At 45.1% G+C, this 27,706-nt stretch overlaps 1 protein-coding gene across 1 annotated transcript in view; it reads left to right on the plus strand.

Moving 5' to 3' along the window:
* supt6h (SPT6 homolog, histone chaperone and transcription elongation factor) overlaps positions 1-27,706 on the plus strand; it is a 92,225-nt gene that overhangs the window by 10,794 nt on the left and 53,725 nt on the right. The window contains exons 5-18 of the mRNA XM_033046402.1: positions 2,457-2,652; positions 4,893-4,977; positions 5,969-6,245; positions 7,412-7,513; positions 10,579-10,695; positions 12,458-12,547; positions 14,647-14,789; positions 16,473-16,627; positions 18,060-18,161; positions 19,738-19,867; positions 21,161-21,311; positions 23,459-23,613; positions 25,104-25,299; positions 27,546-27,688. Coding sequence (XP_032902293.1) covers positions 2,457-2,652; positions 4,893-4,977; positions 5,969-6,245; positions 7,412-7,513; positions 10,579-10,695; positions 12,458-12,547; positions 14,647-14,789; positions 16,473-16,627; positions 18,060-18,161; positions 19,738-19,867; positions 21,161-21,311; positions 23,459-23,613; positions 25,104-25,299; positions 27,546-27,688 — 2,042 coding nt within the window. The remainder of the gene's footprint in view (positions 1-2,456; positions 2,653-4,892; positions 4,978-5,968; positions 6,246-7,411; positions 7,514-10,578; positions 10,696-12,457; positions 12,548-14,646; positions 14,790-16,472; positions 16,628-18,059; positions 18,162-19,737; positions 19,868-21,160; positions 21,312-23,458; positions 23,614-25,103; positions 25,300-27,545; positions 27,689-27,706) is intronic.

Raw genomic sequence — 27,706 nt, forward strand, 5'->3', positions numbered from 1 at the left:
GGTACTCTGGCAGATCCGTTCCCATAGCCGACTTTCGAGGCCGACTTTGTGGACCGGTCTCTCGGCGGCCTAGGTGGACCATTCCAGTACTGTTGGACTCCTCTCGGAGGCCGTGACCTCTGTTGGTCCGGCAAAACGGATAATCCAGGAAGGCCCTGGAACTAAGGGTGCCAGAAAATCGATGGTGGGCCTGTATAAGAGATTTGCACATGGCCATCTGGCTCTGCACATATTTCCCACGTGGATAGAACATAGAGCAGTACAGCACATGGAACAGACTCTTGGACTTGCAATATCCAGGCTGAACATAATGCCAAGTTGAACTCATCTCTGTCTGCACATGATCCGTATCCTGCAGTAATAGAAACATAGAAATTAGGTGCAGGAGTAGGCCATTCGGCCCTTCGAGCCTGCACCGCCATTCAATATGATCATGGCTGATCATCCAACTCAGTATCCCGTACCTGCCTTCTCTCCATACCCTCTGATCCCCTTAGCCACAAGGGCCACATCTAACTCCCTCTTAAATATAGCCAATGAACTGGCCTCGACTACCCTCTGTGGCAGGGAGTTCCAGAGATTCACCACTCTCTGCCTAATGATGTAGTTATGCCTACATGGCCAAATGCACCTCTCAACACAATTGGTAAAAGGAAAAGTATCCGTTTAGAAACTAGAAAGATAACTCTTCAACTCCCTCGCCCCTCGTGTGGTTAACAGCTCCAGGTAATTGCTTGAGCCATAATTGTATTAATCAGATCTTTGATTTAAGGAGAGGTTTGATGAAGCTGAACCAAACTTCCGAAGGTCGTTTGGCGTGTCTTCACGTGATCGACTTGTTGACAACATTATAGCCCATGGGGTCACATTGTCTGCAGGACAGAAAGCAGAGTAGTGGCGACTGGTTAGTTGTTGTTCTGCAAAGAATGTAAACAGTAGTGTTCTCCGGGAGTCAATATTAGAATCATTGCATCATATTTCCTGAATTTGGATGTACCAGCAGTTTAGAGTATGATGAAGTCAAGAAACATAAATGCTGTTCGCAGTTAGGAGGATAGTAACATATTTTATGTTGGAAATGTCATTGATAAGAAGAATGAGATAATTAAGCTGTGTATTGATAATGAAGAGCAGCACACAAATTAGTTACGGTGGCAAGATAAGTTGAGAAGATCAAAAGCCAGTGGGATCCTTGTGTTTACAATGTTGATGTGTTGTAGATACAAGGAACTACAGATGCTGGAATCTTGAGAAATAATTACAACGTCCTGGAGTAAATCAGTGGGTCAGGCAACATCTCTGTCGGACACCTTTCTCAACATTCCTGGTATTTTTGTCCTCCTAATGACCTTTGACCAAAGGTGTGAGATGTCTTGTGTAGAATCCATTCAGGTGGTTTTTTAAGAATCTAATTTACTGAAGCACTACACTTGGAGCGATGACAAAAGAAGGTGCAACTACGAGATTTTCTTCAGGACAATTGTGATCTTTAAGCATTCTTCTTATCTTGAGTGTCAGTTGTACTAAAAGTAAGCGTCTTCAGAATAGCCCCTTAGTACAAAAATAAACAGGTCTTTTTTAAGGTAGGCAAAAATGCTGGAGAAACTCAGCGGGTGAGGCAGCATCTATGGAGCGAAGGAAATAGGCAACGTTTCGGGCCGAAACCCTTCTTCAGACTGATGTGATGGTTGGGGGGCGGGAAGCGTTGAAGTCTGAAGAAGGGTCTCGACCCGAAACGTTGCCTATTTCCTTCGCTCCATAGATGCTGCCTCACCCGCTGAGTTTCTCCAGCATTTTTGCCTACCTTCAATTTTCCAGCATCTACAGTTCCTTCTTAAACAGATCTTTTTTTTAAATGTTTTATTATAAGCGGCTTTCAAGACGGAAGTCAATCCTTTCACCCAGTTGCTTTGCCTGACAGCATCCTCAGTACAGCCCATCTGTGGTTTAAAGCTGTGTTGACATTGAAGGCAGACACAAAATGCTGGAGCAACTCAGTGGGTGAGGCAGCATCCATGGAGAGAAGGAATTGGCGACGCCTCGGGTTGAGGCCAGCTCATTGGCTATATTTAAGAGGGTTAGATGTGGCCCTTGTGGCTAAATGTATCAGGGGGTATGGAGAGAAGGCAGGTACAGGATACTGAGTTGGATGATCAGCCATGATCTTATTGAATGGTGGTGCAGGCTCGAAGGGCCAAATGGCCTACTCCTGCACCTATTTTCTATGTTTCTATGAGACCCTTCCTCAGACTTAGTTTATAGGTTTAGTTTTTAGTTTATGATTAAGTGAAAATCTTTGTTTTGCATGCTATCCAAACAGATCAGATAAAGCATAGGAGAAGATAACGGGTGCAGAATATGGTTCTTGGGGTGCAGAATGTGGTTCCCAATTGTTCAGTTAGTTTGGTCAGAACAGATATTCAATCGTTTTAATTGTGTGAATAACCGTTCATCAGCAGCAAAAATTCCGACGTGTGAAGAAGGTATCTGACGATGAAGACGAGGAGGAGGAAGAAACGGCCAAGAAAGGACACGAGAAGGAGGCGATTGCCGATGAACTTTTCCCCGAGTATGAAGGGGAGGAAGGAGAGCAGGTGGAAGTACCCGTGGTGGCCCCTGAGGAAATAGAGGAGGAAGAGGATGAGGAATCAGGTACTCTCGGGGCAGTGCCCCTGGATGTGAGGAAGCAAAATAGCCTCATTGCTAAACTCCTCCTTAATTGACGTACAATCAATTGTTTTCTGTTTGGAAGAGAGCACTCTCTCTGACTATCGTACCCCATTTAATACAGAAATTGAAATCACAATATAACAAAATTTAGATTATATTCTTTGCTACTATCATAGATTGTTATAAGATTGGATCGAATGAGGTGGGAGAACCTGCAGGAGTCGCCACTAAAGCAGAAGGCTTGAGCCCAAATGCTTGCTGCAATGTTGCAATGTCTAAGACGTTACACTTGTGTTTCATAACTCGAGAAACTTAAAGGGTCAGTCCAACTCACGCAATTTTTTTCGGCGACTTGCCGGAACCCGTCGTAGTCGCAGCAGGTCTTCGAAAATGTTCAACATGTTGAAAATCCAGCGGCCACCAGAAAAAGGTGCGACTCTTTGGGCGACTACTCACCACCAAACAGGCGTCACCCCGCGTTATCGCGGGGTGACGCCTGTTTGGTGGTGAGTAGTCACCCAAAGAGTCGTACCTTTTCCTGGTGGCCGCTGGATTTTCAACACGTTGAAAATTTTCGAAGACTTTGACGGGTGCCGGCAAGTCGCCGAAAAAATCGCTTAAGTGGGACAGGCCCTTTAATCTTCACCTCCCCACCTCCCTTTACAATTCCCACTGTCATTGTTTCCTGGATACAAGTTAGATGCTGTTGATATGTAGTTATTCATAGTTTAGTTTTGTTTAGACATACAGCATGGAAACAACCTCTGGCCCACCGAGTCCAACCATCGATTACCCATTCACACTAGTTTAGTTTATTGTAGTTTAGAGAGACAGCACGGAAACAGGCCCCTCGGCCCAGCGAGTCCGCACCGACCGGCGATCCCAGCGCACTAACACTACCCTACACACGCTAGGGACAATTTTACATTTATACCAACCCAATTAACCTACAAATCTGCAAGTCTTTGGTGTGTGGGAGGAAACCGAAGATCTCAGGGGAAACTCACGCAGGTCACGGGGAGAACATACAAACAAGACAGCACCCGTAGTCAGGATTTAACCCAGTTCTCCGGCGCTGCAAGCACCGTAAGGCAACAGCTTTACCGCTGCGCCACCGTACCACCCTGAGTTCTATGTTATCCCACTTTCACATCCAATCCCTAAGCACTGGGGCAACTTAGAGGCCGACTATCCTACAGACCCGCACAGCTTTGAGACGTGGGAGGAAACCCGTGCAATCACAGGGGGAACGTGCAAACTCCACGCAGATAGCACCCAAGTGGTAGTATCAAGCCTGGGTCTCTGGTGATGTGAGGCAGCAGCTGCCACAATACCGTATTTTTTATTGAATTAACATCTCCTTAGTCAGCAGGTCACACTGCTATGATTACCTGTCAGCTTGATGCCATTCTGCAGAACCTTTGCAAAAATATATAGCACAGTCGCAGTGCTGTCTGCATTGGCAAATTACACGCTGAGTTATACCCAACTGATCTCTAAACACTACCTAGTGTCCAGGTGGAATCTGAGGGACATTGATGGGGTATTAAAGTCATTGGGTCATAGAGTGATACAGTGTGGAAACAGGCCCTGCGGCCCAACGTGCCCATACCGACCAACATATCCCATCTACTCTAATCCCACCTGCCTGCGTTTGACCTATATCCCTCCAAACCTGCCCTATCCATGTACCTGTCTAATTGTTTCTTAAAAATTGCAATAGTCCCTGCCTCAACTACCTCCTCTGGCAGCTCGTTCCATGCACCCACCACCCTTTGTGTGCAAACATTACTCTTCAGATTCCGATTAAATATCCCACCCCCCTTAAACCTATGTTCTCTGGTTCTCAATTCCCCTACTCTGGGCAAGAGACTCTGTGCGTCTACCCAATCTGTTCCTCTCATAATATCATACACCTCCCTGGGAAACGCATCTTCCAGCCCTCCCAGCCTGCACATCCTCTCCCTATACCTCAGACCCTCGAGTCCCGGCTACATCCTCTCTGCACCCTGTACCGACGACAACATCCTTTCTGTAACATGGAATTGGGGAATAGGAAAATGGGATTAATGTAGGAGTGATGTAAATGGGTGCTTGATGGTTAGTGTGGACTCAGTGAGTGAAGAGTTTGTTTCATTACTGTACGCCTACATCATTCTGATTTAAGAGAATTAAGGAACAGAATTTCAATTGCCTTTTAATTGATTGTTCATTTATCGTAGATATCGATGACTTCATTGTTGATGATGACGGGCAACCACTTAAGAAGCCAAAATGGAAGAGGAAGTTCCCCGGGTACACTGACGCGTGAGTAATATTCTGCTGTAGAAAATTAACACAAGCTGCCCAACACAAACTGTCCTGTATAAAGAAGAAAACATGAAGAAAGCATTTTCGACCTTACTTTAAAGATACAGCAAGACCTTCCATGTTAGATTATCATAGATAGAGTCTTACAGCACGGAAACGGGCCCTTCGGCCCAACGTGCTCACATCGACCAACATGTCCCTTCTACACTAGTCCCACCTGCCTACGTTTGGCATGTATCCCTCGAAACCTGTCCTATCCATGTACCTGTCTAAATGTTTCTTAATCTTTGTCATATTACAACATGACAAGTTGTCGATATGACAAAGCAGCATGGTGGCGCAGCGATCGAGTTGCTGCCTCACAGCACCAGAGACTCGGGATCGATTCTGACTACGGCTGCTGTCTGTACAGAGTTTGTACGTTCTCCCTGTGGCCGTGTGGATTTTCTTCAGGAGCTCTGGTTTCCTCCCACTCTCCAAATTGGCTTCGGTAAAAATTGTAAATCGTCCCTAGTGTGTGTAGGATGGTGCGAGTACTTACCCCTTATTTTAAGAATAAGGGGTAAGCCATTTAGAATGGAGACGAGGAAACACTTCTTCTCACAGAGAGTTGTGAGTCTGTGGAATTCTCTACCTCAGAGGGCGGTGGAGGCAGGTTCTCTGGATACTTTCAAGAGAGAGCTAGATAGGGCTCTTAAAGATAGCGGAGTCAGGGGATATGGGGAAAAGGCAGGAACGGGGTACTGAGTGGGGATGATCAGCCATGATCACATTGAATGGCGGTGCTGGCTCGAAGGGCCGAATGGCCTACTCCTGCACCTATTGTCTATTGTACGGGGATTGCTGGTCGGTGCAGACTCGGTGGTCCGAAGGGCCTGTTTCTGTGCTGTATCTCGAGAGTAAAATCGGGGACAGGTGTGTGTTTTATCCAGCTGGGTTTTTAAACTGCTCTCTGCACCAGTGTAATTGATGTTGATTTTATTCGCAGTGCTCTTCAAGAAGCCCAGGAGATCTTCGGAGTGGATTTTGATTACGACGAATTTGAGAAGTACAATGAATACGATGAGGAGATGGAGGAGGAATACGAGTTTGAAGATGAGGAATTGGGTGAAGGCGAAACCAGGGTTCGCCCAAAGAAGACCGCCAAGAAACGTGTCAGCCGGCGCAGCATCTTTGAGATCTATGAGCCCAGTGAGCTGGAGAGCAGCCACCTCACAGACCAGGACAACGAGATCAGAGTCACAGACATGCCCGAGAGATTCCAGGTCAGTGTCGTCTCGTGTAAGAAGCACAAAGTGCCGGAGTAATTCAGCGGGACAGGCGGCACCTGGGAAGGGTATGGACAGGCCCGTGCATCAGGTCGGGGCTCATCTTTATACTGATTGCATTAAGGGGGAGAAACCTGGGAATGAGAGGTGTGTAGACACAAAATGCTGGAGGAACTCAGCGGGTGAGGCAGCATCTATGGAGAGGAGGAATTGGCGACGTTTCGTGTCGAGACTCTTCTTCAGACTAAAGAAGGATCTCGACCCGAAACGACGCCTATTCCTTCTCTCCATAGATGCTGCCTCACCCGCTGAGTTCCTCCAGCATTTTCGTCTATCTTTGATTTTTCCTGCATCTGCAGTTCTTTCTTAAACCTACAAGCCTGTATGTCTTTTGGAGTGTGGGAGGAAACCGGAGCACCTGGAGAAAACCTATGCGGCCACAGGGAGAACGTACAAACTCCGTGCAGTCAGCACCCGTGGTCAGGATTGAACCCGAGTCTCTGGCGCTGTAAGGCAGCAGCTCTACCGCTGTGCCACCGTGCCACCCCAAAATGATGGGTGGGCAAAGGCAACATCTAAGCAACCTGCTTAGAATTACAGCATCCTTTTTTATACCTTGCTGCATCAGTTTGAGTGAATTTTCTACCTAACATCACTGCAGAAGACCTATCACCGGCATACAGAGCGAAAGGAGATGATCAATAAATGCAATCTTTAAGATTTCTGATAATAGTTTCCCAGGATTCGTTTGAATTTTGTTGCATATAATTTTAGTTAAGTCTAAAGATGCTGCACAGAAACTGGCCCTTCGGCCCACCAGTGATCCCCGCACACTAGCACTAGTTCCAAACAAGCTAGGGACAATTGACATTTATACCAAGCCAATTAGCTTACAAACCTGTATGTCTGTGGAATGTGGGGGGAAACCGGAGCTTCCCGGAGTAAACCCACGCAGGTCACAGGGAGAACGTACAAACTCCTTACAGATACTACCTATAATCAGGATGGAACTGGGGTTCCAGGCGCTGTGAGGCAGAAGCTCAACCGATGAGCCCCCAAGCAAATTGTTGCCCCACCGATTGTATTTCATCCGCCTAATATTTGACATCGGCTAATAAAACCAAATGCCTACGGTGGTCAAAAATGAAATTCTCTTTCAACAGCTTCGTGGCATTCCAGTCAAACCCTGTGAAGATGACGAACTGGAGGAAGAGTCCGAGTGGATTTACAGAAATGCCTTCTCAACGCCCAGCATTTCATTGCAGGTTGGGACCAGATCTATTTTCGTAACATCATATGTGAGAGGAGCAGAATTAGGCCAATCGGCCCATCAAGTCTACTCCGCCATTCAATCATGGCTCATCCTATCCCTTCTCCCTATAACTTCTGACACCCACTGTTTAAAATCTGTTTTCTAAAATATGCTCAGAGTAGTCGTTTTGGTGCCAGCAGTTTATTTTAACTATATTTTGGAATTTAATTAAAGTCGCTGAGAATGCTGTGAACATAACAAGTTCCGAGTTGGTTGTAGGTCAGGTTTCCGCTCCCTAAAGTACACTGAAGATAGATTCATGCCGTATACAGGTCCATCGCCGATTTTCTGGCAACTGGTGGTCCCGCACCTCGTTTAATCCGGATAACATTTACGAGAGCGCACTTGGAATCCCTGCGCCCCCCGTGGATGTTCAACCCCCCCCCCCCCGAAACTGTGGTACCTAGGCCGGTCGGTGAGGTGGCTAATCTCAACCTCTTCGGGACTTCCGCGGGTCGAATTCCCACCCCCCAGTGGCCAAGGCTCTGGAACGCCGGAGCCGGCAGATCCGTTCCCACAGCCGATTGCCGAGGCCAACTTAGCGGGCCGGTCTGTCGGCAGCCTAGGCGGAATGTTCCGGTACCAATGGACTCCTCTCGGAGGCCATGACCTCTGTTGGTTCAGCATAACGGAGATTCCACAGTGCGCCTGGAACCAAGGGTGCCGGAAAATCGGTGGTGGACCTATACTGGCGTTTCAGTGGAAGGACTTGGGATCTCCATTCCCGGGTGAAGAAAGTGAAAGCAGGAATGCGTTCCAGGCCTCTGTTCTTACAAAGTTAAATTGAAATATCTGAAGTCACAAAGAGCTCAGGATTCCTGCTTGACTTGCAATGGCTTTCTTTTGCTTCACTTCCAATAGAATTTTTTTTTAAATCAATGCCCTAAACAGCCAACTTAAAATGGCACTTGCATTGGAAAAACTCCTCAGATTGGAAGTGCCGGCAGAATTTCCATTTGTTGGGCCGCCATTGTCTCTATTTCCAACCAACTGTCTTCCCAATGCAAAGTCTTCGGCAAGAAAGGGATGGGATGGAGAAAAGAGTCAAAGAGTGATGCAGTGTGGAAACGGGTCCTTCGGCCCAACTCGCCCACACCGACCAACATATCCCAGCTACACCAGTAGGTAGGGGCAGGTGGGACTAACGTAGATGGAGAGTCTTGCTCGACATGGTTGGGCCAAAAGGCCAGCTACCATGCTTTATGATTCCCGATGACCCTAAATCCATGTACCAGAAGCCACCTAGATCCCGGAATAAACGTTTGAGTATCCTTCTACTCCAGTGAATGCATATTACTGTCTCTGCATCTGACCCTCCATTTTAGCCTTCAGTACAAAGGTTGATGGAGGTATATAAAAATTGAACATAGAAACATAGAAAATAGGTGCAGGAGGAGGACGTTTGACCCTTTGAGCCTGCACCGCCATTCATTGTGATCATGGCTGATCATCCACAATCAGTAACCCATGCCTGCTTACTCCCCATATCCCTTGATTCCGCTCGCCCCTGGAGCTCTATCTAACTCTCTTTTATATTCATCCATTCAATTGGCCTCTACTGCCTTCTGTGGCAGAGAATTTCACAACTCTCTGGGTGAAAATGTTTTTTCTCATCTGTTTGAAATGGCCTCCCATTTATTCTTAGACTGTGGCCCTGGTTCTGAACTACCCCCAACATTGGGAACATTTTTCCTGCATCTAGCTTGTCCAGTCCTTTTAAAATTTATACGTTTCAATAAGATTCCCTCTCATCCTTCTAAATTCCAGTGAATACAAGCCCAAATCGTTACGGTTAAAGTATGCAAGAATTAATAGAGATGTACTTGGACTACCTACCCAAAAAGGATAATGCTACATTGCTGTGAATTGTTGCTTAATCCTCCATCTGATTATCATTCCCATTGCTGGGCACCATTCTTGATGAAGAATGTCAAGATCTTGGAGCGAGTGTGTGGTGGAAATGTACTAGAATAATACCGCAGTTGAGGAGCGTCAGTACTCCTGGCAATACTGGCAGCGCGTCATTAATCGTGAGATGTAGATTATGGTATTCCAACCAGATGCAGGATGAGGACACACTTTTGCATACAAATTAAATTATGATCTGAATGCACTGCTGAAAGGAAGAGTGGAACATTTGCTGGAAAATCACTGCTTCCACAACCTGTTTTTGGCAGCATCTGTGATGGAAAGATTTAAGATGACAGGAAAGCTCTAAATACCAGGAACACGGCCAGGGTATTAGCAACTTAAGCTGAAAAGACCCAGCTAATATTTAGAAAATAAAGGCAGCACTGTGTTTTAATGAACGCAGTGAAATCTATGCGTGGCTATGGGAAAAGAATGGAGGAATACGAGTGAGGAGATGGTCTTTTCCAACTTGACCATCTGGGATTCAATTAGTTTTCCTGACATAGATTTGTCAGTCTGCATGAGTTGTGGCGATTCTCCCTCTGCCCTCTAAGCAAGCACTGCGGTTGAAGTCGCCAGAGGTTAGTTTGAGACATTCTATTTTGCACAATTCATTTTTATTGAGCTGGTTTCCGGAGAAACCCAAATTCAGAAACTGGACACACAAAGTGCTGGAGTAACTTAGTGGGTCAGGGAGCATCTCCAGGGGACGTGGATGGGAGATGTTTTGAGTCGGCACCCTTCTTCACACTGGAGACCCTTCAACAGTCTCGAAGGGTCCCAACCTGATGCGTCACCTATCCATGTCCTCCAGAGATGCTGCCTGACCCGCTGAGTTACTCCAGCACTTTGTGTTCCTTGCAAAATTCCAGCACCTGAGGATCTTTTTATATCGAACGCAGAAGTATTTTATTAATTCCTAGGTATGGAAGAACTAAATTGTACTGCCTCTGTTCTTATATGTTTAAACAAACTACTGAAGATATCATTGTCTGAAGAAATATTAAGCTGCCCTGACTTTTGCTGCAAGGTCAGTTTGCTAGATGAATATGGTTTGCTTTTGGGAGTAAGTTCTTGACATCCAAACATCTGACGTTACTGTCATAGGAGAGTTCTGAATACCTGGAACGTGGGCAGGGAATCAGCAACTTCAGTCGAAAAGGTCCGGCAACTATCCAGAAGATAAAAGAAGCTCTCAATTTTATGAGGAACCAGCACTTTGAGGTATTTCTGCTTTCTACTGTTTGACTAAATAACCCAAAGTTGATTAATAATTCTGATAAACAATTGTATGCAATTGTTTATTAAAGATAATGTTTAAGAGCATAAAAAACATTGATCACAATCACAATAATACTTTATTTGCCAAGTATGTTTTGCAACATACGAGGAATTTCATTTGCCAAGTCAGTCATACAAATAAAAAGCAACGGAACACACAAAACACATTGTAACATAAACATCCACCACAGTGACTCCTCCACATTCCTCACTGTGATGGAAGGTGATAAAAAAGTTAAAATCTCTTCCCTTCTATGCTCTCCCGTGGTCGGGGACCTCGAGCCCTCCGTTGACGGGATGATCTTGACTCCGTAGCCAGCAGTGTTTTGGCCCTCCGCATCAGGGCGATCGGCCCCTGCATCGGGGGACGTGTCAGCTCCCCCGCGCTGGCGATCGAGGCCCGTGTCGGGGCTGGTCGAACCTTCCGCGACGTTGGAGCTTCTCGACTAGCCTCTCCCGAGACTGCGAGCCCTTGATGGTAAAGTCAGCAGGCCGCAGTTGGAGGGATCGCAGGCAAGGGATCGGCTCTGATGTTAAGTCCACACCCAACGGTGGGGCCCAAAGTCAGTCCGAGGAGGCCTCCAGCTCCATCGATGGTAGGTCGCAGAGCAACCAGAGAACGAGATCCGGAAAATAATTGCATCTCCGGTAAGGTATGAAACTGAAAAAGAAAGTTTCCCCCGATCCCCATCCCCTCCCCCCACATAAAACATACCGGAGAACATTCACACAAACTTTTAACACACACTAACAAATTTAAAAAAGACGGAAAAACAGACGGACTGTTGGCTGTGATATGATTTGAACCAGCATAGAAAATGTTATACATACAAAAGCTGGAGTAACTCAGCGGGGCAGGCAGCATCTCTGGCGAGATGGAATGGGTGACGTTTCTTAAGACAGAAGAAGGGTCTCGACCCGAAACGTCACCCATTCCTTCTCACCAGAGATGCTGCCTGTCCCGCTGAGTTTACTCCAGCAATTTGTGTCTTATGGACACATTTATCTGTTTTGTAGTAAATGCCTACTATTTTCTGTGTGCTTAAGCAAAGCAAGAATTTCATTGTCCTATACAGGGACACATGACAATAAACTCACTTGAACTTGAACTTGAACTTATCTTAGGTTTAAACCAGTATCTGCAGTTCCTTCCTACACCTAGAAAATATTATGATCTTTTTAAAAGATAGACAATAGGTCCAGGAGTAGGCCATTCGGCCCTTCGAGGCAGCACCGCCATTCAATATGATCATGGTTGATCATCCCCAATCAGTACCCCGTTCCTGCCTTCTCCCCATATCCCCTGACCCCACTATCTTTAAGAGCCCTATCTAGCTCTCTCTTGAAAGTATCCAGAGAACCGGCCTCCACCGCCCTCTGAGGCAGAGATTTCCACAGATTCACAACTCTCTGTGAGAAAAAGTGTTTCCTCATCTCCGTTCAAAATGGCTTACCCCTTATTTATTAAACTGTGGCCCCTTGTTCTGGACTTCCCCAACATGGGGAACATGTTTCGTGCGTGTCCAAATCCTTAATAATCTTATATATTTCAATAAGATATCCTCTCATCCTTCTAAACTCCTGAGTATACAAGACCATGGTTGAGGGCAGCATTGTATATTTGTGGTAGTAGTGGTTTTATGGTAGCAGATTATAGTGTAATATTTTTCTTAATTTTGTTTTAAAATGTATTTCCTTTGGTTAGGTGCCTTTCATTGCGTTCTACAGAAAGGAGTATGTGGATCCAGAACTGAATATCAATGACCTGTGGAAGTTATGGCAGTGGGATGAGAAGGTAGGGAGGGGTTAGTGTTTCGCGTTTCAAACCAACCAAGTTTTGTGTTATGAGTCATCGAAAATTGTTGTTCATCGGTAGGAAAGTCAATTGTCATTTGAAAACTGACCAACAATCAAAATGATAGCTGGAGACATCGGAATACAGTTCTCCGAGGCATTCAACAACACGAGAAGGTCCACTGCGATAGCTCTGCAGTTCTTGGTCCAGAACTGTCAGTTACAATATTTCCTTCTTGGGTATAACTGGTTTTGAAAGATCCAGCACAGGAACATGATATTTGGCTCGCTGAAGACGGACACAAAAAGTAATCCAGCAGGTCAGGCAGCAAAGGAATAGGTGACGTTTCGGGCCGAGACCCTTATTCAGACTGAAAGCCGGGAAGGGAAAACGAGAGGTTGTAGTCCACGCTGACCGTCGATCATCCGTTCACGCTAGTTCTATATCATCCGACTTTCACATCCACTCCCTACACACAAGGGGCGATTTACAGAGTGCCAATTAACCGACAAACCCGCCCGCGCGTCTTTGGAATGTGGGAGTAAACTCGGAGCACGCTCACTCGGAAACCCACACGGTCGCAGGGAGAAGGTGCAAACTCCACACAGTCAGCAACTGAGGTCAGAATCAAACCCAGGCCTCTGGCACTGCGAGGGAGAGGTTTCTTACGGCTGCGCCACTGTGCCGCTCTGCTTCTCATTCCACGTGGTATTGTCCTGCTGATTGCAGCTGTCACAATACATAACAGAGGCCATCCACAGTGACTGTGCCTTGAGCAATGGAATGTCAATGTGTGTGATGTGATGTGGTGGAAGGGCAGAACAAGTCCCGCCTGTGTAACTTTAACATGTGGATAATGCCCCCAGGTTTCGCTGCTTGTCCAGCTTGTCAAAGACTTGGTCTGTTTTGCAGAAACTATTTGGGGCGGCACAGTAGCACAATGGTAGAGATGCTGCCTCACGGCACCGGAGACCCAGGTTCAATCCTGACTACAGGTAGTTTGGACGTTCTGCCTGTGACCACGTGGGTTTTGTCCGGGTGCTCCGGTTTCCTCCCACATTCCAAAGACGTCCGATTTGGCATCTGCAAAATTGTCCCTATGAGTGTAAGATAGAACTAGTGTATGGGTTGGTCGCTGGTCGGCGCGGACTCAGTGGACCCTGTTTCCACGCTGTATCTTGAAACTAAACTGAACTAAATCAATTAATAAGTTAACGTCTATAAAATTAAAATCACGGAAAGCCAAATTTATGTAATCAAGAACGTTAAAGTTAATGCAGGTAATTCTTAAAAATATAATTTAGCTTTTGCTTGTCTCTCATAGCTATAATTAACCACTCGGACTTACACCCCAACGGTATGAATATTAACTTCTCTAACTTCGTAACCCTTGCTTTCCCTCTCTCTCTCCATCCCCCCCACCTTCCCAGTTCTCCCACCAGTCTGACTGTTCCCCGATTACTTTTTATCTCTGTTTGCTTTGTTGTCACCTTCTCCCAACTAAAGATGATCTATTCTACATTTTCCTTGATCTGCATCACTTTTGATCTCGTACACTCCCTTATCTATGTGACTCCATCTCCCCTGACTCTCAATCTAAAGACCCGAAACGTCACCCATTCCTTCTCTCCAGAGATGCTGCCTGTCCCGCTGAGTTACTCCAGCATTTTGTGTCTATGTCTTTGGCAAATGGACTAATTATACAACATCAGAGCGTGACCAGGGAGGCTGGTGAGCAAGTTCTGGCTTTTGATACCATGGTGGTGTTTAAGAGACTTTGTGATGGGCACATGAAAGTGCAGGGAATGGAGGGATATGGATCATATGCAGGCGGATGAGATCAGTTCAGCTCGGCATCATGTTCAACACAAACCCTATAGGCTGGAAGGCCCGTTCCAGTGCTGTACCGTTCCATGTTCCATGTTTTATGTATTTAATGCGGGGAGTTGCACTATAACTTTAGTTTAGAAGCCTAGATGAGAAAAATGAGCTGCTATGTTTTTGCTCCCACTTATTGGGTCTGTTGGAATCTCTTTTTTGTTCACTGATGAATATTCCACAGTTCTGCTTGAGTCACCTTTTGCAATGGTCCATTACAGTGGACACAGCTGAAGACTCGCAAAGAAAACCTGAACCGGCTATTCCAGAAGATGCAAGCGTACCAGTACGAACAAATCTCTGCGGACCCCGACAAGCCCCTGGCGGATGGCGTTAGAGCACTTGACACGGCAGATCTTGAAAGGTAACGTCCTCGTGTCATTTGGAGGTTTCGTTTTGAGAAACAAAGTGGAAACAGGCCCTTCGGCCCACCGGCTCCGCGCCGACCAGCGATCCCCGCACAATGGCACGATCCTACAGACTAGGGACAATTTACAATCTTTACCGAAGCCGAATTAAGCTACAAACCTGTACGTCCTGTGAGTTGTGGGTGGAAACTGAAGCACCTGGGGAAAACCCATGTGGTTACAGGGAGATCGTACAAACTCCATACAGACAGCACCCTTAAAAAAGATTGAACCCGTGTCTCTAGCGCTGTAAGGCAGCACCTCTACTGCTGCACTACCTTGCCGCCCTCAATATTATCAAGTAGCCTGTTAGGCTTTCCTGGAAAGTAATTTGCAATTTAAAATATATCTTTGCCTAGATATTTAAATCTTTCATTGTCGTACAGTGTGATTAGAATCATACCGCCCAACTCGCCCGTGCCAACCAAGATGCCCCATCTAAACTAATCGCATTTTCCCGCATTTGGCCCATATTCCACTAAACCTTTCCTATCCATGTACCTGCTTGTAAATGCTGTTCTTGTACCTTCCTCAACTACCTCCTCTGGCAGCTCATTCCACATACCCACCACCTCTGAGTGGAAAAGGTTGCCCCCTGAGGCGCCTATTAAATCTTTCCCCTCTAACCTTAAGTGGTTTATTATCATATATCCCAGATAGAACATTGAAATTCTTACTTGCAGCAGCACAACAGAATTTTTTTAATTAAATAGTACACTGTAAACAATATAATAAATGAGAGAAAAAAATGTGTGTGTGTGTGTATATATATACATACTCGCATATACACACACATATATTGCCCGCATGAATTTATACACCTCTAAGGTCCAAGGAATAAAGTCCTCGCCTGCCCAATCTTCCCCCAATAGCTCAGGCCCTTGAGTCTTGGCAAGATCCTTGTAAATCTTCACTGCACCCATTTTCACCTTAGTGACATCATTGTTGTAGCAGGGTGACCAAAGCTGAACACAATACTCTTAATTGCAGCTTCATCAGGGTCTTGAACAACATGGCGTCCCAACCTCTATACTCAAAACCCTGACTTGTGAAGGCCAATATAGAAAAAGCTGCCTATCTACCTGCAAAGCCACTCTCGGGTAACCTGCACTCCTAGATCCCTCTGCTCTACAACACTCCCCAGAGCCCAATCATTCACTGTGAATTGTGCCATCTATTTTGAAATTGATGGAAGTCAATGGGCGACACGGGGGCGCAGCGGTAGAGCAGCTGCCTCACAGCGCCAGAGACCCGGGTTCGATCCTGACCATGGGTGCTTGTCTGTACGGAGTTTCTACGTTCCCCCCATGACCTGCGTGGGCATTTCTCGGAGCCCTTCAGTTTCCTCCCACACTCCAAAGGTTTGTTGGTAAATTGGTTTGTTGTAAATGTAAAATTGTTCCCTAGTGTGTGTGCAGGATAGCGTTAATGTGCAGGGATCGCTGGTCGGTGCAGACCCAGTGGGCCGCAGGGCATGTTTCCGCGCTGTATCTCTAAACTAAACGAAAGAAGCTCATTTTCGACAGCATTTGAGAATGCTAAGTGGCGGATTGTTTCTGTGTTTCCTTCTGCATTTGCTTCTGTGAAGTTTGCTTCTTGTTTCTTTGTCCTGTGAATATTCCCTCTTTCCATCTTTTCAGACTGAAGGACGTGCAGTCGAACGATGAACTGCAGGACGTGTACAATCACTTCTTGTTGTATTATGGTCGTGATATTCCAAAAATGCAAAATGCATTAAAACCAAGTAAGAAGAAATACAAAAAGAGTCAGCAAGTTGGAGAGGATGAGGAGGAAGGTTGGTATGTCTCGCTTTTCACAGAAAATTCACTATTAGTTTCCTCCACATGAATCAGCAGTTCTGGTTGCCCCAGTATAGCCCATTGGGGTGGTGCAGCTGGTAGTCCTGCTGATTCACGGCACCAGAGACCCGGGTTCCATTCTGATGTCGGGTGCCGACTGTGGAGTTTGCGTGTTCTCTCTGACCGTGTGGGTTTCCTCTGGGTGCTCTGGTTTCCTCCCACGTCCCAAAAGCCCGCCGGTTTCCAGGTTATAGAGTCATAGAGGTGCGTGTGTGTGTTTTTTTTATAGTCATAGAGTGATACAGTGTGGAAACAGGCACAATTAGCTCATACTGGGCAAGAGATTTGATGCATCTACCTGACCTATTCCTCTAATGATCTTATACACCTCTATAAGATCACCCCTCATCCTCCTGCGCTCCCAGGAATAGAGTCCCAGCCTACTCATCCTTTCCCTATAGCTCACATCCGCTAGTACTGGCAATATTCTCGTAAACCTTCTCTGTATCATTTCCAGTTTGACAACTTGTTGCCCAGAACTGAACACAATACTCTAAATGTGGCCTCACCGACGTCTTATACAACTGTAACATGATCTCCCAACTTCTCTACTCAATGCTCTAACTGATGAAGGCCAATGTGCCAAAAGCCTTGTCCCAATCTACCTGCGACTCCACCTTCAAGGAACCATGCACCTGCACTCCTAGATCCTTCTGCTCTACAACACTCCCCAGAGGCCTACCATTTACTGTGTAGGTCCTGCCAATGTTAGACTTCCCAAAACGCAACACCTCACATTTCTCTACATTAAATTCCATCAACCATTCCTCCGCCAAACTGGCCAACCAATCAAGATCCTGCTGCAATTTTTCACAACCATCTTCACTATCTGCAAAACCACTCACTTTTGTGTCATCTGCCGTGTATGTCCTCATCCAAATCATTGATATAGATGACAAACATTAATGGGCCCAGCGTCGAGCTATGAGGCACACCACTAGTCACAGGCATCCAGTCTGAGCTTACTGGGCCTCTAAAAAATATATTGTTCACAGTGCACTATGTTTACATATTCTGTTGTACTGCAGAAAGTAAGAATTTCATTGTTCTATCTGGGACACATGACAATAAAACACTCTTGGCTCTTGACTATCTGATATTTGGTTGATATCTGGTTGATCGAGCGGATATCTGGAACGTGCTGTTCAAGGAGGTAGTGGGGGGGGGGGAAAGATCGCCATTGACATAGTGAGCTGAAGGACCATTTTTGTGCAGGATGAATCTTAACGGGTAACATTGTGATAGTATCCATTATTATTTTTTAAAATATTTATTTTATTGGAAATATTATCCATAATTTGTTGTCAATAACTTCAGTAAAGTTGGGTGCTTGGTTGAACTGTTATATTTTCGTTGTCATTCTTTCAGGAGAACGAGATGAGGAGGTTGAAGACGATGAACGTCATGGACCAGAGCTGAAGCAAGCTTCCCGCAGAGACATGTACACTATTTGCCAGAACGCTGGTCTAGGTAAAGAATTGCAGCTTATTGTCTTCAGCTTCCTATACAAAATCTTTGCCTACGTTTGCCTTTGTGAACTAAAGGAAATAATATGAATTTTTAATTTTAAACTTTTATTTCTAAACGGCATTTACAATACAATTTATTTGTTGTCATTTGAACCCAGAGGTTCAAACAAAATTTGGTTTCTGCAGTCATACAAACAAGAAGAAGAACCAAGACACAACACAATTTACACGAACATCCATCACAGTGAATCTCCTCCTCGCTGTGATGGAAGGCAAAGTCTTATCTCTCCCCTGCACTCCTCGTTCTCCTCCCGATGTCAGAGTCAAAGCCCCCGGCAGGGCGATGGTAAATAAGTCCCTCGGCAATTATAAAGCCGCACCGGGTGATGCAAGGCCGCGCTCCGGGTCTTGGTGTTGGAGCCCCCGGCGTGCGCCAACAAGTCCCGCGGCCATTTAAAGACGCGCCGGGCGATGTAAGGCCCCGCTCCAGGTCATCCTCAACCCCGCAACTCGGGCGGGAGAAGTCGCCGTAGCGGAAGCCCTGAAAAGTGGTCTCCCAGCAGGGACCCGCCGGCTCCCGGTGTCACCGTCCACCGGGCCGGCGGCTGGAGCCCCCGAATCTCCTGGGTCGGGCCGCAGCAGCGCGCCACCACCGCTCCTCCCGCTCCGAACTCGGCCAGCTCCACGATGGTGGGTAAGTCCGCAGCTCCGCGACTGGAGCCCCAGGTCGTTCCGGTTGGAGGCCGCTCCACGGTGCTCGACCCCAATGACAACGGAGACCCCACAGAGTAAAGGTCGGGTTCTCCGTGCAGGGGAAAGATTTTTAAAAGTTTCACCACCCCCCCCCTCCCCCCGCCCCACACATACATACCCAGTTTAAAAAATAAAAAAAACTACATACAAACGAGACAAAAAATAAAAAAACGACAGACGGACTGCAGAGGCCGCTGCGACGTGAGTCTCGTTTAGGGGCAATGTCTGGATTAAAATAAAGATTGGTCTTGCCAAATTTAAGGTACATTTTGGGTATAACTACAAAATTGGCCTGTCTTCTATGTGATCAAATCCAAAGTGACTTCAAATGACCAGACAGATTTCCCACTGAATGGAAAAGTTACTGACAAAAAAGTAAAAAAAAGTTGCTGACTTACAGCGCCACAGCTCCGCGTTCGATCCTGACTATGAGTGCCGTGTGCACGGAGTTTGTACGTTCTCCCCATAACCTGCGTGGGTTTTCACCGGGGGGATAGGGTTTCCTCCCACACTCCCAACGACTTTCAGATTTGCAGGTTAATTGGCTTCGGTAAAATTGTAAATTGCCCCTAGTGTGGGTGAGTTAGTGTTAGTGTGTGGGGATCGCTGGTGGGTGCGGACTCAGTGGGCTGAAGGGCCTGTTTCCGTGCTCTCTTAAACTAAACTAAACTTTTAAAAAACTACGCTGTGTTGTGTCTAGTCCAAGTTTAGCAGCGTCATACTGTCACTGCCATTTTAATGCTTTATATGTTTTGTAATATCTGTAGAGATAAATCAAAGATCTACACTTGTTAACACATCTTGATGGGCTCTCTGTCTTGCAGATGGGCTTGCAAAGAAATTTGGGCTGACTCCTGAGCAGTTTGGTGAAAATCTCCGAGACAGTTACCAGCGCCATGAAACCGAGCAATTTCCTGCGGAACCACTTGAATTGGCGAAAGATTACGTCTGCAGGTTAGCACAAAAAGTTACTCACTGCTTGGTGTTCATGAGTAAAACACACAAAGTGCTGGAGTAACTCAGCATATCTGGAGGACATGGCTAGATTACCTTTCAGGTCGGGATGACTAAAGTCTGAAGAAGGGCCTTGACCATCTTTCCCCTCCACAGATGCTGCCTGACCCGCCAAGTTCCTCCAGCATTTTGAGTTTTACTCAAGATTCTTGCACCTGCAATTCTTTTTGATGCAATTTTATTGCTTGGTGTTCATATTAGGTTTTAGATTTTTTTTTACTATATGTCAAAAATAAACTTTGCAAAATTAAAAAATTATTTGCATAACAAAAGCAGTATAGAAGTCATATTTTTAGTGTCTGTACATTCAATAGTGTCGTACTCAGTAGTGTGAGCACCAGCCTTTACACAAAAATGCCCCTGACCCTCATTCACCCCCTGGGGTGATATCCCTTCCCTTGTTTGAGGGGTGTCCCCACCGGACTCTGCTCCTCAATGTCCAGCAGCGGAAGGACCCTAGACTGTGGTCCTCCCCCACAGAGCCTTGGCGTTGGCTGCACCCAGCTTCAGCGCGTTCCTCAGCACGTCCTCCTGCAGTCTGGAGCGGGCCAGACGGCATCATTCCCCGACGGACATCTCGCTCTGCCGAGTGGTCAAGTTTCAGGCCGACCAAAGGCCGTCTTTCACCGAGTTGATGATCTTGATGTTCATCTCCTAAATTCGTAAGTGATAGGAGCAGAATTCGGCCATTCGGCCCATCACGTCTACTCCACCATTCAATCGTGGCTGATCTATCTCTCCCTCCTAACCCCATTCTCCTACCTTCTCCCCATCACCTCTGACACCCGTCTCCTGTTGAGTTCCCGGTAACAGCCCGTAAATCAGAAAGTCCTCTGTTGCGGAGCTGTTTGGGATGAACTGCGACAAGGACCCTTGCATCATTCTCCATACCCTCTTCACAAATACACGCTTTGGAAGAGGTGGGCAACCGTCTCCTCCACGTAGCAGCCGTCCGAAGGGCAGCATGCGCTGCTAGTGAGACTCTGACTGCAGGTAGGGCCTGACTGGGAGTGCTCCTCTCCCTGCCAATCCAGTGAGGTTTAGATAATTACGGTACTTATAATATTTTCCCACCTCCTTTCCAATGCATAAAGTTGTGTGTACATACTTCCCTGTTTAACTGTCATTCAAAGCCAACGTGCAAACATTTAATGATCTTATTGAACTTAATACTTGACGGAATATAGATTTGTTAAAGATCTATATCCATCTGTTAATATTTTAATCTTTCAGCCAATTTCCAACGCCTGAGGTCGTACTGGAAGGCTCCCGATACATGGTGGCCATGCAGATTGCCCGAGAACCATTGGTCAAGCAGGTTCTAAGACAGACCTTTCAAGAGAGAGCCAAGATTAACATTACTCCCTCGAAGAAAGGCAAAAAGGTAATGTGTGATTCATGGAGTTTCTGTATATAATGCAAGGGACGCAAAATTGGAATTTTGTTTTGTCTTCACTTACAGCATATCAAATACAGGATGCAAATTCATACATTTTTGTTGTGATGGTGTGCACTAAATTCAGATACAAGCCTTTCCACCCACATCCCTATTCCAGCACTGAAACTGGATAATAGCGGCACACAGTAAACTTAATCCATAGTTAAAATTAGCCGAGAATACAAGCGGGTGGCAAATAAAATATGCCTAATGTAGTAGAAATGAGGAACTGCTGGTGCTGGTTCACATTTTAAAAAAGCCACAAAGTGCTGGAGTAACTCAGCAGGTTTGGCAGCATCTCTCGATAGGAGAGATTTTGTTTCGGGACCCTTCAGACTGCTTTTGGTTCGGGGCCGTTCTTCAGACTAGTTCTTTAAGAGGATCCCAACCCAAAACATCACCTATCCATGTTCTTCAGAAATGCTGCCTGACCCGCTGAGTTACTGCAGCACTTTGTGGCTTTTTATGTAAACCAGCTTCTGCAGTTCCTTGTCTCTACTACATTAGGCATATTTTAATGCCTAATTTTTGCCTAATCTAGTTTGATTTGCAAGGAACAAAGTTATCTGAAATAAAAGCAGAAAATTTGTAAAAAAAAAATGCTGGAGTGTAGAAACCAGGAACTGCAGGTGCTAGTTTTTTTTTTTTTTAAATGCACAGAGGTGCTGGAGTAACTCAGTGGGTCAGGTTTAGAGTAAAACGATATCCGTGGAAGGAGGTTTAGGTGCAGGGACCCTGCCTCAGATGATGAAAGTCTGGGACCTGAATTGTTAACTGTTTATCCTTCCGCAGATGCTGCCCAATCTGCTGAATATCTCCAGCATTTTCTGCTTTTTATTTCGGATTACTAGCATTTTTGTAATTTCATCCACTCTTTAAAAAAAAAAAAAAAAAAAAAAATCTTCTTGTATTATTCTATTATGAATAAACATGGATATATATATTAAATGTACTTAGGGCTTTTTTCCCTGAGTTTACATATTCTGTTGTGTTGCTACAGGTAAGAATTTCATTGTTCTGTCTGGGACACATGATGATAAAAAAAACTATTGACTTGACCATTTCATCAACAATTAAACTCTAATGTACCTTATTGCGATGTGTATTTATACAGCAAAATCTTGAAGTAACCATCTCGGAGCCTTAGGTAGACACAAAGTGCTGGAGAAACTCAGCGGGTGAGGCAGCATCTATGGAGAGAAGGAATAAGCGACGTTTCAGGTCGAGGTCCTTCTTCAGACTGATGTCGGGGGAGGGAAAAGGAAAGGAAAAGGCAGAGACAGTAGGCTTGTGGGAGAGCTGGGAAGGGGGAGGGGAAGAAGGGAGAAAGGTCAGTTCATTGGCTATATTTAAGAGGGAGTTAGATGTGGCCCTTGTGGCTAAAGGGATCAGGGGGTATGGAGAGAAGGCAGGTACAGGATACTGAGTTGGATGATCATATTGAATGGCAGTGCAGGCTCGAAGGGCCGAATGGTCTACTCATGCACCTATTTTCTATGTAAAGGAGAATGATAGAAATTGTTTTATCATTGATAAAAGATGATGAGAATTATTTTGTGGATGACTTTTAGAAAGGTGGTGTCTGCATTGCCATGATACAATTGAAATGCACTTTGGAAGTGCCTGACTTCAGTAACACCAGGTATTTCAGGAAACTGTCAACATTTAAAAAGGGTCTCGACCCGAAACGTCGTCTATTCCTTCTCTCCAGAGATGGTGCCTCAACCGCTGAGTGTCTCCAGCGTTTTTTGTCTACCTTCGATTTTTCCAGCATCTGCAGTTCTTTCTTAAACATCTCAGAGCCTAAAATCTGACTGTTCTAAAATCTGACAGAAAGTTCTGAAAATGAATCCTTTGGAGATTAGGTAACATAATATATCGCAATCCTACATTGTGAAAGTTGGTATTTAAATATAAGATTAGGCAAAAACTGGTATGATTAAATTAAAGGTGTGGGAAGAAACTGCAGATGTTGGTTTACAAATAATCATTTTCATAACCATGGTAATATTTCTAAAAAAAGGCACGTCCACAGAAGAAATATTGTAAATAGGAGTTTTCAGTATTGTAACATTTGGATTTTATGGTTTCAGGACATTGATGAAGTGCACTACGCTTATTCTTTCAAATACGTAAAGAATAAGCCTGTCAAAGAATTGAGAGATGATCAGTTCTTGAAGATATGCCTTGCTGAGGAAGACGGCTTGCTAAGTATGGAGATCTGTATTGACATGAAGGGACTTGACGGGTGAGTTTTCACAATTGGCGATAGGAAAGGGGAGAAAGATGCTGATCTGACCCATGGTACCGCAGTGTGAAGGATGTATATTTTATGATACCATGATTGTCATTTTTATAATAACATCTTTCCAAAAAATTCCCTGTGAGCTCCTTGTAACATTGAATTTTGGTTCTTGCGTTCGGGTTTTGATTGTTACCAGATTACCTCGACAGATTAGAGTTCACGGTTCTCTTTTTCCTGTTTATTCTTCACTGCGTTCCATAAAAATTAATTGCAGTTCCTTGAAATATGTCAAGGGCCTGTCCCACTTACGCGATTTTTTTCGGCGACTTGCCGGCACCCGTCATAGTCGCAGCAGGTGGCCGAAAATGTTCAACATGTTGAAAATCCAGCGGCGACCAGAAAAAGGTACAACTCATTGGGCGACTACTCACGACCATACAGGCGTCACCCCGCGACAATTCGACACGTGACGCCTGTATGGTGTCATCATCAATTGCTGGGTGTCTTCTCTGGTGTTGCTCTGCCATTTTTATTGCAGCCATCTTTATTGCAGCCATCTTTAGCTTATGCTTGTTTTGGGGGCTAGTCCCCTTCAGTTTTCTCTTCAGAATATAAAAGGCATGCTCAATTGGGTTCAGATTGGGTGATTAACTTGGCCACTCAAGAATTGACCATTTTTTAGCTTTGGAAAAACTCCTTTGTTGCTGTAGCAGTATGTTTGGGATCATTGTCTTGCTGTAGAATGAACCGCCGGCCAATGAGTTTTGAGGGTTTTTTTTGAACGAGCAGATAGGATGTGTCTATACACTTCACTTTTCATTATGCTGCTACCATCAGCAGTTGTATCATCAATGAAGATAAGTGAGCCAGTACCTTCAGCAACCATACATGCCCAGTCCATACCCTCACTACTGTGTTTCACAGATGAGGTGGTATGCTTTGGATCTTGGGCAGTTCCTTCTCTCCTCCATACTTGCTCTTGCCTTCAATCTGATATGTTAATCTTCATCTCATCTGTCCACAAGACCTTTTTCCAGAACTGTGGTTGTTCTTTTAAGTACTTCTTGGCAAACTAACCTGACCATCCTATTTTTGTGGCTAACCAGTGGTTTGCATCTTGCAGTGTAGCCTCTGTATTTCTGTTCATGACGTCTTCTGTGGACAGTGGTCATTGATAAATCCACACCTGACTCCTGAAGAGTGTTTCTGATCTGTCGGACAGGTGTTTGGGGATTTTTCTTTATTATAGAGAGAATTCTTCTACCATCAGCTGTGGATATATTTGTGGTATATTTAACGAACGCACATTCCACAAATCTCCATCGTTTTTCTGCTACAATGACAGCAAACGCAGAGAGTTTCTTCATCACTGCAATTGGAAAATCCTGGCTAGATTTTGCCTCCTGCTGACATTTAATCAGCGAGACTAGAATATGGTGCTATATTATACCAGGCAATGAATCTGTTTTGTGGTTATGTCTCCCATCTTTTAGTTACGGCAATGAGCAGACCTATTTTGATGAAATCAAGCAATTCTACTACCGTGATGAATTCAGTCACCAAGTGCAAGAATGGAACAGGCAACGCAGCATGGCAATCGAGCGGGCTCTGAATCAGTTCCTCTACCCACTGATGGGCAAGGAGCTGAAAAACAAGTTGCTCATTGAGTCACGAGATTATATTTCAAAGGTATCTCATAAATACTTGACCTCTCTCCAGGCGTTCTGTTTAGTGCAGGGTCATGGTCTGTATTTTAGACTTTTTATTGTTTTAATGTGTAGGAAGGAACTGCAGATGCTGGTTTACACTGAAGACAGACACAAAATGCTGGAGTAACTCAGTGTGACAGGCAGCATCTCTGGAGAGAAGGAATGGGTGATATTTCGGGTCGAGGCTCTTCAGACTGGTTAGGGATGAGGGAAACGAGAGATATAGATGATGATGTCGAGAGATAAAGAACAATGAATGAGATATGCAAAAAAGTAAGGATAATAAAGGAAACGGGCCATTGTTAGCTGTTTGGTGGGGGAGCGATGGAGGCAGAGGGAATGCCGGGGTTACTTCAAGTTAGAGAAATCAATATTCACACCATTGAGCTGCCCAAGCGAAATATGCGATGCTGTTCCTCCAATTTGCGTTTAGCCGCACACTGACAATGGAGGAGCCCAAGGACAGAAAGGTCAGTGTGGGAATGGGAAGGAGAATTAAAGTGTTTCGCAACTGGGAGATCAGGTAGGTTCAGGCGGACTGAGCAAAGGTGTTCAGCGAAACGATCGCCCAGTCTACGTTAGGTCTTCAGGTAGTTTCAGGTGGACTGTTTTAATATCCCCTGTAACGCTATTGCACGTATCCTTCTGTCTTGGATATTTCTTTGCGAGGCAAATGGAAATGGGCACTCCCCATCAAAAAGTATTAAATGCTTCATGCACAGAAGAGCCATGTGCAAGAAAATGTGTTTAAACACCTCATAATGTGAACTGTACGATGCATTTGACTGGATAGCATGCAGTACACGTGACAGTAATAAACCAAACTAAATTAAACTATTTCAAATTATTCTTCATCGTCTTTGGGGCAGGCGTGGTTTGTTTTTAAATGTCGATAATTTCCTGAAATACCTGGTGTTACTAAAGCCATTTTATCATTTCAATTGTATCATGGCAATGTAGACGCCGCCTTTCTAAAAGCCACCCACAAAATAATTCTTAATCATCTTTTATCAATGGTAAAACAATTTCTATCATTCTCCTTTCTCCCTCCCCATTCCCAGCTCTCCCACAAGCCTACTGTCTCCGCCTTTTCCTTTTTCCCTCTCCCCCCCCCCCCCAACATATGGACCGGAAACGTCGCCTATTCCTTCTCTCCATAGAAGGAATAGGCGACGTTTCTCTGCCTGACCCGCTGAGTTCCTCCAGTCTACCGTCTATCAATATGATATCATCTTATCACAAATATATGTGATATTTGATGTCTATGAAGATATGCTTTTGGACAATTGAACCAATGGTATATTGAAAGTAGGAAGGCATTAATTTTTTTTTTTAATTATCTGAATATGGATGAGGTCAGGTAAACAGTTGTGCCTTTATCTTTTGGCTTTAAATAGAACATAATTTTTTTTTTAATGCAATTCTTTGTAAAATTACCTGAACTGTAGTCAACATTTATAAATGACTGTGAGGGCCCAGGATACAATACAATACAATACAATTATTGTCATTTGAGCCTCAGTGAGGCTCAAACGAAATTCTGTTTCCACAGCCATACAAACAAAGACAATATCCTAGACATACACACAATTTAATTCACACAAACATCCATCACAGTGGACCCACTGTGATGGAAGGCAAAGTGTTTTTTCTCTCCCCTGTTCTCCATGTCTCTCCCGATATCCAAGCCCCAGGCGGGCGATGATAAGTCCCACGGCCATTTTAGGTTAGATAGAACTGCTCACTGCAGCAGATTGTTAATAAACATGAAGTCTCACTTGAAGTGTGGAGTGGAACGTTGTAAGGCTGGTTATAGATGCACCAGCAGGTTTTAATTCAATGAACAGCAATTCTGATGATTGAATACAAATACTTGAGAATCAGCTGGCAATCTTGTGACAAGATCGGTCATAAAAAGACCTGGATGGTTTTGTAGGCACAACGTGCTGGAGTAACTCAGCGGGTCAGGCAGCATCTCTGGAGATAAAGGATCGGTGACTGATCCCGACCCGAAATGTCACCCATCCTTTTTTCTCCAGCGATGTTGCCTGACCAGCTGAGTCACTCCAGCACTTTGTGTCTATCTTTGGTCTACACCAGCATCTGCATTTCCTTTCTACACCCTGGATGATTTTTGCCCTTTAACATGTCTTTAACATATTTGCTTGAAAACATATCTCTTCTTGTCGAAAGGGGCTAATTTTCTACAAATGGTCTTTTTGCTAGTGTTGCAGTCGCAAGCTATACAACTGGTTGAAGGTTGCGCCATATAGGCCTGACCAGCAAAACGATGAGGATGACGATGACTTTATGGAGGAAAGTCAGAGCAAAGGTGTCCGAGTGTTGGGGATGGCGTTTACAGACGAAAGGTATGTGTGCAAGGAAAG

Source organism: Amblyraja radiata, chromosome 28, assembly GCF_010909765.2.
Source record: "Amblyraja radiata isolate CabotCenter1 chromosome 28, sAmbRad1.1.pri, whole genome shotgun sequence".
In the NCBI taxonomy this organism is placed as follows: domain Eukaryota; kingdom Metazoa; phylum Chordata; class Chondrichthyes; order Rajiformes; family Rajidae; genus Amblyraja; species Amblyraja radiata.